We start from the raw sequence: 15,162 nt of genomic DNA on the forward strand, positions 1-15,162 counted from the left end.
ACCGAACGCGCAATCGCGATGATACTCGCAACTCCCGAGATAACCGCGATAACAGAGAAGATTCGCGAAGACGTACTAACGACTCCGGAGCCGCAGCTTCTGGCTCAAACTCGAAAAGAGACGATAACAAAGGAGATGCCAGACGTGATCGTAGAGCGAGAGACGGTGGTACCACCAACGAGGCTGATGCAGGCTATGCTGAGATGAATCCGGATGATCCACCTTACTCTGAGGATGAGGTGTCTGATGACAGTTCTCAGACGTCGTCTTTAAACGACGACGTGACGCAGGCTTAAAAAAGAAAAGAGCCACAGCCCCCCCCGAGCCCGATCTCCCCTACGAAGAGTTTGACTTAGTTGGCGACGCATTCGCGCAATTATTAACCGAAATCACAAAAGCTAGAGCTAAAAACAACGGTAGCGGAGACGATGCTAAAAAAGAAAGCAAGAGTAGCGTTGAAAAAATTTCTGAGAACTGTACGATGGCAACCGTGCGTGAACATGTCAAAAAAAGAGAATTTACTAAAAAAAGAGTAATTTTGTCATTGGGCACGTATGAAATAAATAAAGGTAGTATTCGAGATAGCCATATGAGACGCATACTACGAGAAGTAATTTTCACTCTGAAGGAGAAAGGCATTGAAGATATTAAGTTGCTTTTTCCCATGATTTTTCCAGCTGGAAAAAACAATCGAGGAGTGACGGCGAAACGTTATTATGCTTGGAGGAGGATCTTTGAGGAGGTTTGTGATAATGAAACCGTCACATTGTGGTGGTCGCCGGCAGCAGTGTTCATTAGACTGAACAAGCTCGAAGATGGCAGGTTGAAGTTTCAACCTGACAAAGATGGCAAGATTATTCCGCGAGATAACAGACTTCAAAAGAAAGGGAGTCGATACATGCCTAATGAAACTGGCGAGAAAGACCTATTATTCGAGTTGAAAAAGTGCTACAATTACAAGTTTAAGCCAAAAAAGTCAGTTTTTAACTCTGAGAATTTATGTGTCGAAACAAGCACAAACTTGTCTGCGGAAGTTGTTACTGAGTCGGATGGTGATTACTTGGTAACCACCAAAGAGTCGGTTGAAAAAACAAAAGCAAAAATGCCAGAGAGTAGCCGGCCGTTGGCGCAAATCATTGAAGACCTCACCAAGATGGAAGTTAAGCTGTCACCTGATTGGCAGAAGAAGGTGAAAATGGTGTGTAAAGCCTGGAAGAACAAAAAAGGTGAAGCCATCGAAGAAAGTTCTGGAGAAGAAGAATCAACGCAATCGGATGGGGCAAGAGTCAATCAAGAAGCAGTTACGGTCAATCAGGCGGATGCAGTTCAGAGCAGCCCGCTGGAAAATGATGTAATTGATGAGAAGCGGACGGATCCAAGTACTGTCGAGCCACTAGTGAGAAGCCAGATCGAGAACTTTGAAGAAGCGAAGTCTTGCGTGGTGCCATTATGGTTCGCTGATTTAAAATTGTACGTACAATTGGATTCCGGTGCTACACCTAATATAATGTCTGAGTCATGTGCAAATATGTTAATAAATAATTATAAAGATAAAATCGAGTTTATTCATTTGAAAAGAGTATTGCAATGCAGACTGGCGAACAATCAAACGGTGAGAACTTGGAAGAAAGCGATAGTAGTGCCTCTAAAGTTCGGTAGGCACAAGATTAAGGTGCCATTTTTCGTGATGCCTGGCGACAACAAGTTGTTACTGATTGGTTCCAAATCACTCGAGAAGCTCGAAATAACTACAAACATGAAAACAGGTACTGCTAAATGTAAGCCCCCAGGTACGAACAGAGCAGAAGAAGTAGCTTTTGTCAAGAGAAGTGAGTACAGGGAGGAGGATGTTTCTGCAAACCAAATTCAGATTGTAGACGAGTACGAACCTGAGTCCATTGAGATTGTATCTCGAGCAGACCTACATAGCTTTTTTAGAAGAGACGGTAGGCCTAAGGATGATGGTCCAGATATCTTTGAGAGAAATCTTAAGAGGTATTTGGGTGAGGCGGTACGAGAAGGGAGAATCACGAGAGCTGAGTCGGAAGAGGCGCTGGAGGAGCTACTCCAATTTAAAGATGTTTTTAGCCGTTTTCCTGGAAAATACACTGGGGCAATGGTCAAATTAAAGTTCGTTGACCCCAACAAAATTCCGAACTTCGTAGGCCCAAAGTATACACCTTCAAACAAGCAGTTAGAAAAAGTTAGGCGTGCGTTAGCTGATATGATCGAGCAGGAAGTAGCAGAGCCGTCTGACACAACTTACATTAACCCTTTGGTGCCTAACGAGAAGAAGGACGGTAGCGTTAGACTTTGCTTAAACCCAGTAGAGTTAAATCCTATACTACAGATTAATTATAATGAGGCGGGCCTCCTAGATAGAATTATTACCTCGGATGGAGACGCTCGTTTTTTCACAACGTTGGATTTTACTACAGCCTTTTGGCAGCTTGTGTTGCACCCAGAGTCGCGCAAATATTGTGGTTTCAAGGTCGATGGCCGAGTATATCAAATGATTAGGTTGCCATACGGTCTGAAGATATCGTCTGCGGAATTTGTAAAAGTTATTAATTTAATTATACCGGATATGGAGGGAGTGACAAAATACGTAGATGATTTGCTACTGAGGTCACTCACCTTTCGCGAGATGCTGAAGCTGATGATTTATATATTTGGCATCTTGCGTGATAATGGATTGAGACTGAATGCCAACAAGTGTAAGTTCTTTGCAAGCTCCACGGACCATCTTGGCTTCAACATTTCAACGAGAAGCATAAAAAAACAAAAAAAGAAGATTGAAGGTTACTTGGAGTATTTGAAAAAGAAAACAAACGTTAGAACTGGTAAAGTAAAATTAAGAAATGTACGAGAAGTGTTGGCATTGATTGGCTTAACTGGTATTTATAGTCGCTTCATTCCTAACTACCAAGACATAGTGAGGCCTCTTTATGACTTAACTCGAAAAGGTGTACCATTTATATGGGGCACCGCTCAAGAAGAGGCGGTAGACAAATTAACTGAGGAGTTTACCAAAGAATTTGAGCTTATGACACCGGTAGATGGAGAAGACATGTACTTGGACACAGTCTCCACTGAGCATTCGATCAATGGTGTTTTGTATCAAAACATCAAAGGAGAAGATAAAATTGTAATGTTCGTGAGTAGCGCGTTTAAACAACACCAACAAAGTTACACGTTAATTGAGCGCGAAATGTATGCTTTGGTTCGAGTAATAAATAAGCTGCAGTTGTGGCTTCATGGGAGACGCATCCACGTGAGAGGAGACCTCCAGTCAGTCGTGCACAAGTTTACAACTCTGGCTAAGGTGCATAGAAAGGCGGCTGGCTGGATAACAGAGTTGAATTGTTACGATCTCACGTACGATTTGAAACACAAAGTACGTGGCCAATGGTATGGAATTCAGGCGCCTGAGTTGACAATTTATGACACAAATTGGTCCAACATGATACCGTTAAACGTATCATTCGTAGAGTTGGTCAAAGATGAGATTTTGGATCACTTGAGACGCTTGGACATCTTCCAGAGTCGTGATAGGATGTGTACAAAGATTGTGCGCAAACTGAACGCTCTTGAGCTTGATATGACTGCAAAGCAGTTAGAGTCGAAGAGAAGAATTCAGGCGAAGTATGCAGTGATCAAAGAGAAGGATAAAGAGTTGCTCTACAGAAAGTTCAAAGATGGCTCGAGAATTCCAGTGATGCCTGACGAGTTATTCAGGGATACCATTGTATACCTGCATGAGATGTATGGTCACATTGGAGCTCACAAATTGGAGGCAGTGTTTAAGAGACTTTATTACTCGCCAAACATCGTAAAAACTACACGGATCATTACAAGTGAGTGTATTACTTGTCGAAAAACCAAAGGCTATAGCGAGAAGAAGCGCTTGCAATTTTCTCAAATTGAGGCGTTCAACATAGCGGACGTCATCTCGGCGGACCTATGTGGACCAATCGCGAATGAGCAAGGAGAACCAAAGTACATGTTTGTAGCTAAGTGCGTTTTTACTGGCAAAGTTTGGATAATTCCATTGGAGTCGATTCCAGCTGAGACAGTTGTGCACGCTATGGAGTTAGTACTAGAAGATATCGAGAAGCTCGGTCATAAAGTTCGTAAAGTGATCACGGACAATGGCACTCAGTTTAGAAGCGAAAGCTGGAATGAGATGCTCAAAGCTAATGGCGTAAAAATAGGCCATACGACGACGTACAATCCGCAGTCATCACTGGTTGAGCGCACGATGCGCATAATTGGTGATAGATTGCGAGCAAAGTTAAACAGTGAGCCGGAAAATGATGAGTATACTCACCACGGTTGGCATGTACATGTTAAGAAAATTGAGTCGGAGATAAACAACACCCCTACTGAGTATGGCATAAAACCGAATGAGGTATGGGGCATCGAAGATGAGTTTTCAGCCAATATGCCAACCAAGTTGGCTAAGTTAAATTCGAAGTACCTGCTCAAGAAGCTGCAGCAGGATATGTTAGAAAAGAATCCTAAATCTGTGACTAGCGAGACGCTCATGGAAAAACCCATTGAGCTCTCAAACCTGATAAGAGACGAAGATGGTTATTATTGGGCTGCTGTAGATGGAGCTTGCTCCAATAATGGCTCCAGTGATGCCATCGCAGGTATAGGGGTGGCTTGGACTCCTAACGGAGAATTCAACATTTCTGAAAGAATTGACCACCCTAGGTACCGAAATACCAACAATTTAGCTGAGGCGGTAGCTCTGAGTAAAGCTATGAAGGTGTTGCTTAAGTTAGGTGCGAGACGCGCGAAAATTTTTTCTGATTCGTGCTATTTAACAACCGCGATTAATTATAACGTTGAGAAGTGGAAAATCAACAGCTGGAAGAATGCGAGTCGAAAACCAGTTGTGCACCGCGAAATTTTTCAAGAAATTTTAGAATTGAAAGAAAAATTTGAGAAGTTTGAATTAAAGCACACCCCCGCGAGAAGCTTTGATCGTAATAATCATGCAGCTGATAAGCTTGCACGTAAGGCAGTGTATACCCAAGAATTAGTAGACCTACGAGTTGATGAAATGACTGAGCAGCAGGCGTTAATTTCGTACATTAGGGAGAGAAGAAAGCTACAGAGATCTAGAGACGAAGTAGCATTTTACAAACTTAAGGGTGACCCCATTTGTTACGAGGAGGGGGAACTAGTTATGCTCACAGAGCACCGGCAGAGCTCCTACGACAAAGGGGTCTCGAAAAAGCTGTTTCCCAAGCGTTTTGGACCTTACATGGTCATGAAACACGTTGGTGATAACGCGTACCGAGTGAGAAGCATCGCTAATGAGTCTGATGAACAAATCGTAAATGCCAGACAAATGACGATCTATTTGAGTTTAGAACAACAAGAGAAGCTCAAAAATGACCCTAAGTTACAGTCAAAAACCGATAATAGGCCCCTAATTGAGAAAATAAGAGAAAAAGTAACGCCGAAGGAAATCGAGAAGTCAGAAATTGAGGAAGAGGTCGAAGAAGAGGTCACTGACCTTAAAATACATGATCAAGTCGCGGAAAGAGCAGCTAGGCTACTAGCTAGAGAAATGCGTAAAAAAGAACTCGAAGAGGTTGAGAAAAATAAAAGTAAGAAACTGCAGGAATTTCAGAGACTCAAAAAACATGCGAGGCGCAAGTTGGATGATAAAGAGAATGAAAAAATCGAAGACTGTATAAAAAGAGCGGTAAATTTGAGTAAAAAGGCTGGAGAAATTATTGAAAATGCGAAAAAGAAAGATAAAGAGAGAAAACGTACGAAAATTTTAAAGCCAGGTGAGACGCCACCAGGATCAGCTGATCCTGATTACGTACCTCCAACGAGTATGAAAAGGCGAAAAAAGAAAACAGCCAATTTTATTGCGTTAGAGAAGTTGGAATCTCACCATAGAATAAATTTCGTCGAGCTGTATTTAAATTACAATGATATTGCGAGGTAGAGTCGTTGATTGAGTAGCTGGAGTTCCAGACATTGCTCTGCAGTGTCAAAATTTGTAAATTTTTTTTTTAACCTGTAAACAATTTATTTTATTCAAAAATTACTCGTGCAAGTGTTTTAATCGGTTTCATCACATCAGTATTGGGCAAACGAAAGCGAGAGTGTTTTTACCCGAGCAGCCTATGAGCTATAGGAAAAGAGTACTGTAAGCGAGTAGGCGGGGGGTGGTTAGACACGTCGCACTACGAGAACGAAAAGGAACGGCTCCCCTCGTACCATTGCAACGAAGCAAAGAGTCGTTTTGCGTGTAAGCGAGTAGGCGGGGAGTGGTTACGAGCCGAATACGACGAGCCGGTTGCATTGTAACAGGCAACTAACTGATAAGAAAAATATTTCGATCGAATGAAAAGGCAGATGGTGTGACTATTGTGTTTTGCGTTGAGTTGTGAAATATGTCGAAATGTGCTTGATTGTTGGAATGTGAATTTTTTTCGTGATTTTTTGGCGATTATTACGGTAAATTGCGATCGGTGGTGTATAAAAAGTAATTTTTCGTGTTCGTGATCGTATTTGCGGTTCGATTAAGGTAAGAAATTTTGAATTACGGTGATTTTTCGCGAAATGAGCAGCTTCGTGCAGGTTTGGTGTTGGAAAATTTTGTAGCAGAAATGTGCCTGACGGAATTTGAGTAAGTCCAATTTAGAATAATATTAATATGCGGTTTTCTATGTTCATAGCCGAGAAGTATTGTGTTTCGTACATCTGGAGTGCGTAGTTAGCCAAAAATCGTGGAAATTTCAAAAATCGAGAAGCTCTCGTCGCGTGTGCTTGGTAGGTTGAAATAAAGTAACCTCGTGTGTAAATAATAAGCTTGGTGCTCGTGAATTGTAATGTAATGTATTTTTTGCGTAGCTAAAAGAACAAAACGAGCAGCAACGTGGTTGGAAGTTCCTTTGAGTTGCCAGAAAGTTTTTCTCGATTAGTAATTGCGACTTTGGTTGGACGAAGCTTTAATCGGAAAGGTAAGAGAAGTGATTGAGTAGCTTTTTAACAATAATACGTTACCATAAATGTGCATGTTGAGTAGCGAGGTGTAATACGAGGGAGATTGGTGTTAATTTCATTTGGTCACCTGTTTCAGCTGATTATTGGACGGAGTGTTATTTTTTGATCGTTTGATGAGAATTATTGACGCTGGAAAAAAAAAGGTGAGTAGAAATTAGCATAAGCCAATGTGTTTCGTGGCACGTCGAGTAGCTTTTTTGCACTCATGTTGAAAGTGAACTGCTCAGGTAGTAACTTGTCTCGATTGCCTGTTTCAGCCGAAGAATTCGACGTTGTAATTGAAGTCGATTCGTGTGACGAAGTTTTTTTTGACGCTGGAAAATAGGTGAGTTGAGTTGGAATATTAAGAGCACGATATTTAGAATTATGAGTAGCGTAGTAGATATATACATGTATTAGTTCTCGAGTAGCTAACTTGATGCATTTTTCGTGAGAAGAAAACTTACCAATACTTGTTCAACTGTTCGCAGCTATCTTTTGACTAAAGAAGATGGCGATGAAAGGTGATAAGCCGCAGCAACCTGATTGGGATGACACCGACGAGAGTAGCGATTCTGAAAGGTAAAGATTATGAGTACCTACTTAAAAATAAAGTAGAAATACACGAGTGAGAATTGAGTAGTAAAATTTTGGTCGGTTTGTATTATGTTTAGCGATTCGGAGACGGAAGCCACGCATTATAGGATTTTTCGGTGTCAGATATGCGGTAAGCCGATCGGTGAAGGGCCGAAAAAGAAAAAATCAAATACGACGGCGTTCGCGGTTTCGTGTGGGCACCAGTTTCACAAAAAGTGCCTGAAGAAAAAGAAAGCAGAATTACCGTGTGATTGCTTCGTTAATGGCTGCCGGAAAAATGGCAGAGTCGATCCTGAGACGTGGCGGAAATTACGCGGCAGTACTACCGAGGTATCAAAGTGCGCGGAAGAAGAAAAGGATTCCTTACGCGAGCGGCTAATAAAAGAGATGCGGCAAAATACATTGCTGATTGAGCAAAACGAGTCGCTGATCCAGTCGTCGAGAGAGTCGCCGCGTGCTGAAGCCGAGCAAATTCGAGTTGAGTTAAACTGCGCGAAAACCGAAATAGAGCAGCTCAAGTCGGAGTTAGCAGAGGTACAGCAAAGAGCTGCGACGTTGGTGGTACAGAACGATGCGCTGCTGCTCGCGAGTCAAGGTCCAAGAGATTGGTCAGTCGAGGAACTCTCTGAGGAGGCTTTTGCAGCCGAGGCGGAGAGACGTGGTTTTGAGTCATCGCTAGACAGACGTAAGTGTAAAATTTGAGTAGCGCATACGTGAATGCGGTCGCGATGAGTAGATTATTTACGTTCATTTTTTTTGTGTCTTTTGTTTCAATAGTGAATCGAGAAGAACGCGACCGGCGCTACCGGCAGTTTGCAAGCAAGATCGAAGAGAATGGCATGGACTTTGAGCAGGCGCTGCGAGCAATTGACCGCCAACGATTGTTTACGCAAGTCGACAGTGCGCGTATGATGGTTTTGATCGACATCGACAGAGAAGCGCTGGACAAAGAAGTTAGATTGTCAGAGGTTCTCGATGGAATTAGCGTGCTACCGTCATTGACAGGTACGAATTTGAGTAATGCTGAGTCGCAAAATATGAGTAGTCGAGATATCACGCTGGGTATTTCTTTTTTAGGTATCGAGCAGCCGACGGTGCAAAGGATGATTGAACTCAACAGACGTCTCGAGCAGCTCGAGATAAGTTACGACGACGTGTTCGAGGTAGTCAACGATGAAGCTGAGCGAGCGCGCCTGGAAGCCAGAAAGTCGCTGAAAAAGAAAGAAACTACGAAACCGGCGGCGAAAGCGGTAGTTGAGAAGCCTCAAAAGACCGAAGAGAAACCATCAACGTCGAAAGAGAAGCGGTCTTCGGTCCCGAACACACCAGACGTAAACCTGGACGGAATCGAGACGGACGGTAAGAGTAACGACGGTGAAAGCCCTCGACCTGACGATGAGCGTGCGAAAAGAGAGACACGTAAAAGAACGAGTACAGAGTCGTCTAAAGAGAGCTCTTCGCCAAAAAGCCCTAAGCTAGAGGATGTTATACCTGATTCGGTTATTTATGCTTCGCTAAAAATCTGTTTAGAAAGAGCAGCGCGTGGAGACCTTAAAGAAAGAATTCAAGGGATACTCGACTCATACAACGAAACGTCAACGGTGAAGACCGAGACGCCTCAAGATTCCGAGAACGTAGTCAAAAAATCGATACTCGAGGCGCGGGTGAAAAATCAAGAGCGCACGCCGATTACGACGCAGCAACAACAGCCGCGGTACGCCACGCCGAATACTCCGGCGTCCGATTCAGCGAGTCGATCGCAGCGAAGCACGAGCGAGTCACGGAGGCGCGACACGAGCACGGGTGATTCCTCGTCAAAAAAGACGGATGTATCGAGTAGTTCGCGCGGATCGAGAGTAAGCGGCGTTGAGTCGATTGAAAAGAAGCGGTCGTCATCGAGGAGCTCGTCCAGCGAGTCGGATTCAGATTCGTCCGAGTCAACGCCACCGAAGAAGTCTAGAAAGTCGAAGTCGTCAAGAAAGCGAGCAGCGACGAAACGCAAATCAACTTCAAAGAATAAAGCGTCGCCGAAGAAGAAAAAGGTTACGTCGACAAAAAAGAAACCGGCGACAAAACGTAAACCGGCGACGACGAAACCGGCGGTAAAGCGTAAACTCCCAGTAGCGAGAGACGAGACGCCGGAAATACCGCCTGAAGGAGTGAAGACTCGTAGCCAGACGCGAAGCGAGTCGAAATCGGTAGAGGAAGGCGAAGTTACCCAATCTAGTCAAGAGACGCTCGAGCTTGCGGCAGATGCGAGTGAATTCGAGGAGCAGCCCGAATCAAGACCACCGTTACCGAACGTACCGGCACCTGAGCAGCCGCCGCCCCCGAGCCCAGAGCGAGTTCTACAGGACCAGCAGCCTGGTCTAGCGCAGTTAACGCCGGGCGAACGGGCGCAGCGCGCCTTTCAAGAACGAGAGCGCGAGTTTAGACGAAACATGGAAATAGCGTTGCGACATCACGACCGAGAAGCCGCTAGAGTACGTGAAGGAAGAATGGATCTCGGACCAATAGAAGATTATTTCGAGCCGCTGGAAAATTGCCCGACGCCACCAGCGCCAGTATGGCTGATGGCTGAGTTTCGGTACGAGCCGCGCGGTGAGAGATATGTTCGAGGTATGTTTTTTCCGGTCACGCGCGACACGATTCAACAGTCGATGCAGAGCCGAGGAATTTTGATCAATAATGAGTTAACGGTACGAGATGACTTATATTATCAGAGAGACGGCGGGGCTTGGATTCTGGGCCGAGTATACCGTGGAGGCGCTACGTATTACGTAATAAACTCGTTCGTCGTCATCGGAGATGCTCTCGCGCATGCGGTGGTAAGCGAGGTGATCTATCAAAACGTAGCGGCGAGGCGAGCGTGGAGTGTGCACCCGCTTGCGGGCTCACGAATTCCAACTACCACCATGTGTAGAAACCTACGAAGCTTGGTCCAGCGGGCGCCGCAGCGAGTGGTAATGTCGGCGGGGCAGTTTTGCATGGAGTCGCAGACGTTCGAAATTGTAACCGAGAGAATCCTCGAACTTTGGCGCGCGATGCATCGGCGGGGTACGCGACACATTTTGATGGTGCCTCCGCTGACGTGGCCGCACTGCCCGGAAATACGCGTCCGGATACGGGAGTTTTTACGGCAAGGACCGACGAGAGCAGAGTTCGACGGCAGATACGTATATATGGAGGCATTAGAAGAAACGATCGAGAGATGCCCTCCAGCGACGTTCCGTGGTGAGACGCCGTATTTGAACGAGCACCAAGCGTCGGAGGCGTTAGTCAGGATATTTGAATACGCAACGGTCGAGCGGAGATGGGGGTACGGTCAGTTTCCGCGAGAGCAGGATCCGCCGCGTCCGGTGGAGCAGCTCCAAGCAAACCAACTTCAACGTATCGAGGAGATGTTGAGGCAAGACCGTGCAGCCTTGGCGGCGCATGAACGAAGGAATGTCCGCGAGCAGCTGGAACGAGAAGTACACGAGAGGGAGCTGATCGAAAGAGTGCAGCGACAGATGAGACACCTTCCTGGCGCAGATCGTCAATTACTGCCCGAGCGAGCCGCGCAGTTGGTTAACGAGGTGAACCGACAGATGCCTGAGCCGCAGCAGCAGCCGCAAGCTGGACAGAGTCGCCAGCAGCCGGCACAAGAAGGAAGACAGTTACAGGTGGCTATACCACGAGCACCTGGATTGGCCGGATTTGGACGAGGTCGTGGCAGGCTGGCGGAGAGACGCGAGCGAATGCGATTGGAGGCGGAGGAAGAAAGACAAAACCCTCAGAACGAACAGAACCAGAATGATGGCAGAGAAGCACGCTAAAATGCGGTGAAAATTTTCGAAGAGTCGCCTCTGTCTGTTTAGTTTTGTTTTCTCGATGTGAAATTTATCTCACGCGCGATTCGTTGCAGTATTACGAGTAGTGAACGAAAGTAGTTCCAAAATTGTAAATTTTTTCCCCCTGATGTTGTATTTTTTATTTTTCTCAATCGTGGTCTCAAATTTTTTTTATTATTATTGTTGTTTATTTTCTGATGTAATTACGAGTAAGCTCCTCGAGGAAAAGAGAATTTTTCGAGTAGAGCAGTTTGTTTTGGTATTTGTTGTTTATACTATTGTTTTGTTGTTTTTTGTTTCTACCATTTGCCAAATTAAAAGATGAAGTTTTGTTTATTGAATTTTGAGGCGTGCTAATAAGTAGAGTATGCCGAAATGTAAATAAGTGTGAATTTGTGTGTGAATTTGTGCAGGCAAATGAGTAGTTTAGTTTACGAAAGCAATGTTTTTTGTGAATTGTTTTTTGGAATTTAATTAAGATCATTGAGTAACCAAACATACGAGGTGAAGTTAAATCTGCTGTGATAAATAAAATAAAAACTTACGTGTTGGAATAGACGGTGTTTTTATTTGTTGCGAATATCACCATTCGAGAAGTTGAGTATTGGAATAACGATCTTGAGTAGCTCGAAAATACCTCAGAGGTACCTGTGAAAAGAAAAACGAAGAACAAAGTACAAAGTTTTCCTTCAATTTGAGCAATAAAGAAGTAAAAATATTACGTCCCGTGGTAGGTATCGATGAGTAGATTGGAGCAATCTCATGAGTAACTTGAAATGATCGTGAATAGCTTGAGGTAGTCATGTGAGCAGCTGGAATTGAGACGTTTAAACTGGTCCAGACGTGTAGAGTGCCAGCATCTGTGAAAATAAAGAGTTAGCACTCTGAGGTAAATTATGAGTAGAGATATGAGTAGTTACCTGAGTCTGGCTCCAGTGAGAAGAATTCCAGCGAGAATCTGAAACAGAAAGAAGAAAGAGCAAGGTTAGTGAGAAGCTCACCTGAGTAGTGTCACAGGTTCCAGTTCAGATTAATGAAGCAATCCAGAGCTCCAGACAAGATTCCAATCCAAGGATGGTGTAGAATTAAGGTTAACATAGTAATGTAATTAGATTATGATTTCATGTAAACATGTTTAGATATGTTAATCTTAAGTTCGCGTATTGTTATAAGATTCTGCACGAGTAGCCAGATAGGGTCTGATAGGGTCTTAGGACGAGTAGGCCACATCTGTGATACGAGGCGGGGCAGGGGGAGCCCAAGTACTCTACGAGACGCTGAGTAGGCCTCTTTTAGGCTGCGTATCCAGACGGGCCCCCGAGCTATACCCAGCCGGGGCATTATGTAGAGGGTACTTGGGACTCCATGTTACCACTCTACAGTGGTAATTTGATGCCCAGGCAGGCGGCAACACTGCAACCGGTACAGCGCCATCTGGTGTACTGGTTCAGTGGAGACGACGGCCGAGATTGCCGAAGCGAGCCGCCTTGCAGTTTTCTAACCATCTTCATAAAGAGTAGTAATAAGTTTAACGCTGGCTTATGCCAACTCTGTCTGTTAGGAAACGCCTCATCACCAGCAGAATCTTTCGTGTAAACGAATGGTATCGAATAGTATCGTAGCAACGTTCTTATTCACTGTACATCAAATGAGAAATATAAATATATGGTGAAACGTATGTATTTGTGTTGATCATTGATTTACGACGAGTTGTAGAGAGTAGTAGTTGGGTAGACTGAGATAGGTATTCATACCTTGCGGGTTCAGCGTTCTATACGAACTGGGTTGTTTTAGGGTTAAGGTACCAGGTGGCATAAGTAAGACTTTTCCCCTAAACCATAAGAACCCTTAGTTTTACCCTAACAATCATTTTTGTCACTTTTATTTTGTTGTTTCCACTGTGCTTATCTAGACTCTAAAGTCTGCACAGTTTGAAGCTTTTTTCAATTTTTTTATTTTTTTTATTTTTTATTTTTTTAATTAAAAGATGTGACCGTCTTGGATTTTTTTTGTAATCTAGAAATTTCTTCCAAAAATTTCTCGGCTGACTGTAAAAAAAAAAAAAAAAAAAAAAAAAATAATCAAGGAATCTTGAAATATTTTTAAGAAAAATGGACGAATATTAATAACCATAAGCTTAATTATTGCTATTAAATCTTGTTAAATTTATTCACGAGTGTATCGTCTTCCTTTCCCCTTCTCCTCCATGAAGTTCTTATTCTTCGTGTGTTCAAAATCGCAAAAAATTTCGTTCAACTTGTGTTACTTAGGTATTTATTTTTCAATATTTCGTACAATGTTTGCGAAGATACATTAATTATTCTTAGAACTCGTATTTAATTATTCATTTTGTTGGACGTGAAAAGTGTATCTAGTTTTCATGATCGATATGAGAAATTATTTTTTAAAACAATATTTCGGCGTATTTATTGATTAAAAAAACTTTATAATGCTAATTTCTCAAAGTTATTCCCTCCTTACCCTTTCCCAACTCTTTCTTGATTTTAGGAAATATTCTAATTCTACCCTTCGTATACTTTCAATGTAATCAATATCAGACCTGATTATTTATGTAGGTAGATTGACTGGCAATTATATTTGTTCGAAGAATATTAATTCTATATCTCGTTTTATCTGCGCAGGAATCGAATGAAAAACTATTCTATAAATTATTGATGAGCAATGTCCAAGAATACATGCCATTGGTGTACACCCCGACGGTCGGAGAAGCCTGTCAAAAATTCAGTTTACTTTTCCAAAAACCACCTCGCGGATTATTCATCACCATTCACGATAAAGGACACGTTTACGATGTGCTGAGAAATTGGTAAGTAAATTGTTTCTTGATGAATTTTAAAAGTCTAAAAAAAAAAAAAAAATACATATAAAAGGGAGTTTTAAACACGTGTAATTGACCATTGCAGGCCTGTAGAAGATATCCGTGTAATTGTCGTCACAGATGGAGAACGTATCCTCGGTCTGGGTGACTTGGGAGCCAACGGTATGGGAATCCCGGTTGGAAAATTATCACTGTATACCGCACTGGCCGGTGTGAAGCCTAGTCAATGCCTTCCTATTACTTTGGATGTAGGAACAAATACCGAAGTAAGTTATAAAAAATTTTTAAAAAATATTCCAAACATTCCATTTTGAATTAAACGCGAGTCTTAATTTTTTTTCTCAACTTTTTCAGAGCATTTTAAAAGACCCCTTATACATCGGACTACGTCAAAAACGTGTCACTGGCAAAGAATACGATGATTTCATCGAAGAATTCATGCAAGCTGTTGTTCGACGTTTCGGACGTAATTGTCTAATCCAGGTAAATCTTCTCTACGAGTCCTTGAATTATCTCACACAACAAAATAGATATAAAATCCATCTCACAACGACGAACATGCAATCAGAGCATAAAGTCTATAACCTTGATAACCATCGAACCGTTTTTATAATAATTTCAGTTCGAAGATTTTGGTAACTCGAATGCATTCCGTTTACTCGAAAAATACCGCAATAATTACTGCACCTTTAACGACGATATCCAAGGTACTGCTTCAGTAGCTGTGGCCGGATTACTCGCTGGTATGAGATTACTCAAGACTCGTCTCTCAGATCACACCATCTTGTTCCAAGGCGCAGGAGAAGTAAGCACTTGTACCTTTTTTTTTTTTTTTTTTTAACATCATCCCTCAGGGTGTAATTTAATCGTGATTAT

The 15,162-nt window shown here is 43.0% G+C and overlaps 2 protein-coding genes across 4 annotated transcripts in view; both read left to right on the forward strand.

The window, feature by feature from the left end:
- Positions 1 to 15,162, forward strand: part of LOC135847734 (NADP-dependent malic enzyme-like) — a 64,284-nt gene that overhangs the window by 45,200 nt on the left and 3,922 nt on the right. For all 3 annotated transcript variants that reach the window (XM_065367410.1, XM_065367411.1, XM_065367413.1), the window contains 4 exons: positions 14,090 to 14,274; positions 14,372 to 14,552; positions 14,641 to 14,769; positions 14,909 to 15,091. In XM_065367410.1, the coding sequence (XP_065223482.1) occupies positions 14,090 to 14,274; positions 14,372 to 14,552; positions 14,641 to 14,769; positions 14,909 to 15,091 (678 nt within the window). The remainder of the gene's footprint in view (positions 1 to 14,089; positions 14,275 to 14,371; positions 14,553 to 14,640; positions 14,770 to 14,908; positions 15,092 to 15,162) is intronic.
- On the forward strand, positions 5,993 to 13,125 carry LOC135847728 (uncharacterized). Its single transcript, XM_065367396.1, has 9 exons — positions 5,993 to 6,804; positions 6,886 to 6,995; positions 7,115 to 7,181; positions 7,296 to 7,363; positions 7,509 to 7,599; positions 7,692 to 8,299; positions 8,392 to 8,619; positions 8,692 to 8,973; positions 9,145 to 13,125. The coding sequence occupies exons 5-9, from the start codon at positions 7,529 to 7,531 to the stop codon at positions 11,430 to 11,432; spliced, it is 3,477 nt and encodes a 1,158-aa protein (XP_065223468.1). The 5' UTR covers positions 5,993 to 6,804; positions 6,886 to 6,995; positions 7,115 to 7,181; positions 7,296 to 7,363; positions 7,509 to 7,528; the 3' UTR covers positions 11,433 to 13,125.

Source organism: Planococcus citri, chromosome 5 (assembly GCF_950023065.1).
Source record: "Planococcus citri chromosome 5, ihPlaCitr1.1, whole genome shotgun sequence".
NCBI lineage: Eukaryota > Metazoa > Arthropoda > Insecta > Hemiptera > Pseudococcidae > Planococcus > Planococcus citri.

Bases quoted from the DNA above. Each gene is read 5' to 3' on its own strand.
- LOC135847728 (XM_065367396.1), top strand. From the start codon at position 7,529: ATGGCGATGAAAGGTGATAAGCCGCAGCAACCTGATTGGGATGACACC. The intron at 8,620-8,691 runs GTACGAATTTGA...TTTCTTTTTTAG, and splicing joins CGTGCTACCGTCATTGACAG to GTATCGAGCAGCCGACGGTG. The intron at 8,974-9,144 runs GTAAGAGTAACG...AAATCTGTTTAG, and splicing joins GGACGGAATCGAGACGGACG to AAAGAGCAGCGCGTGGAGAC.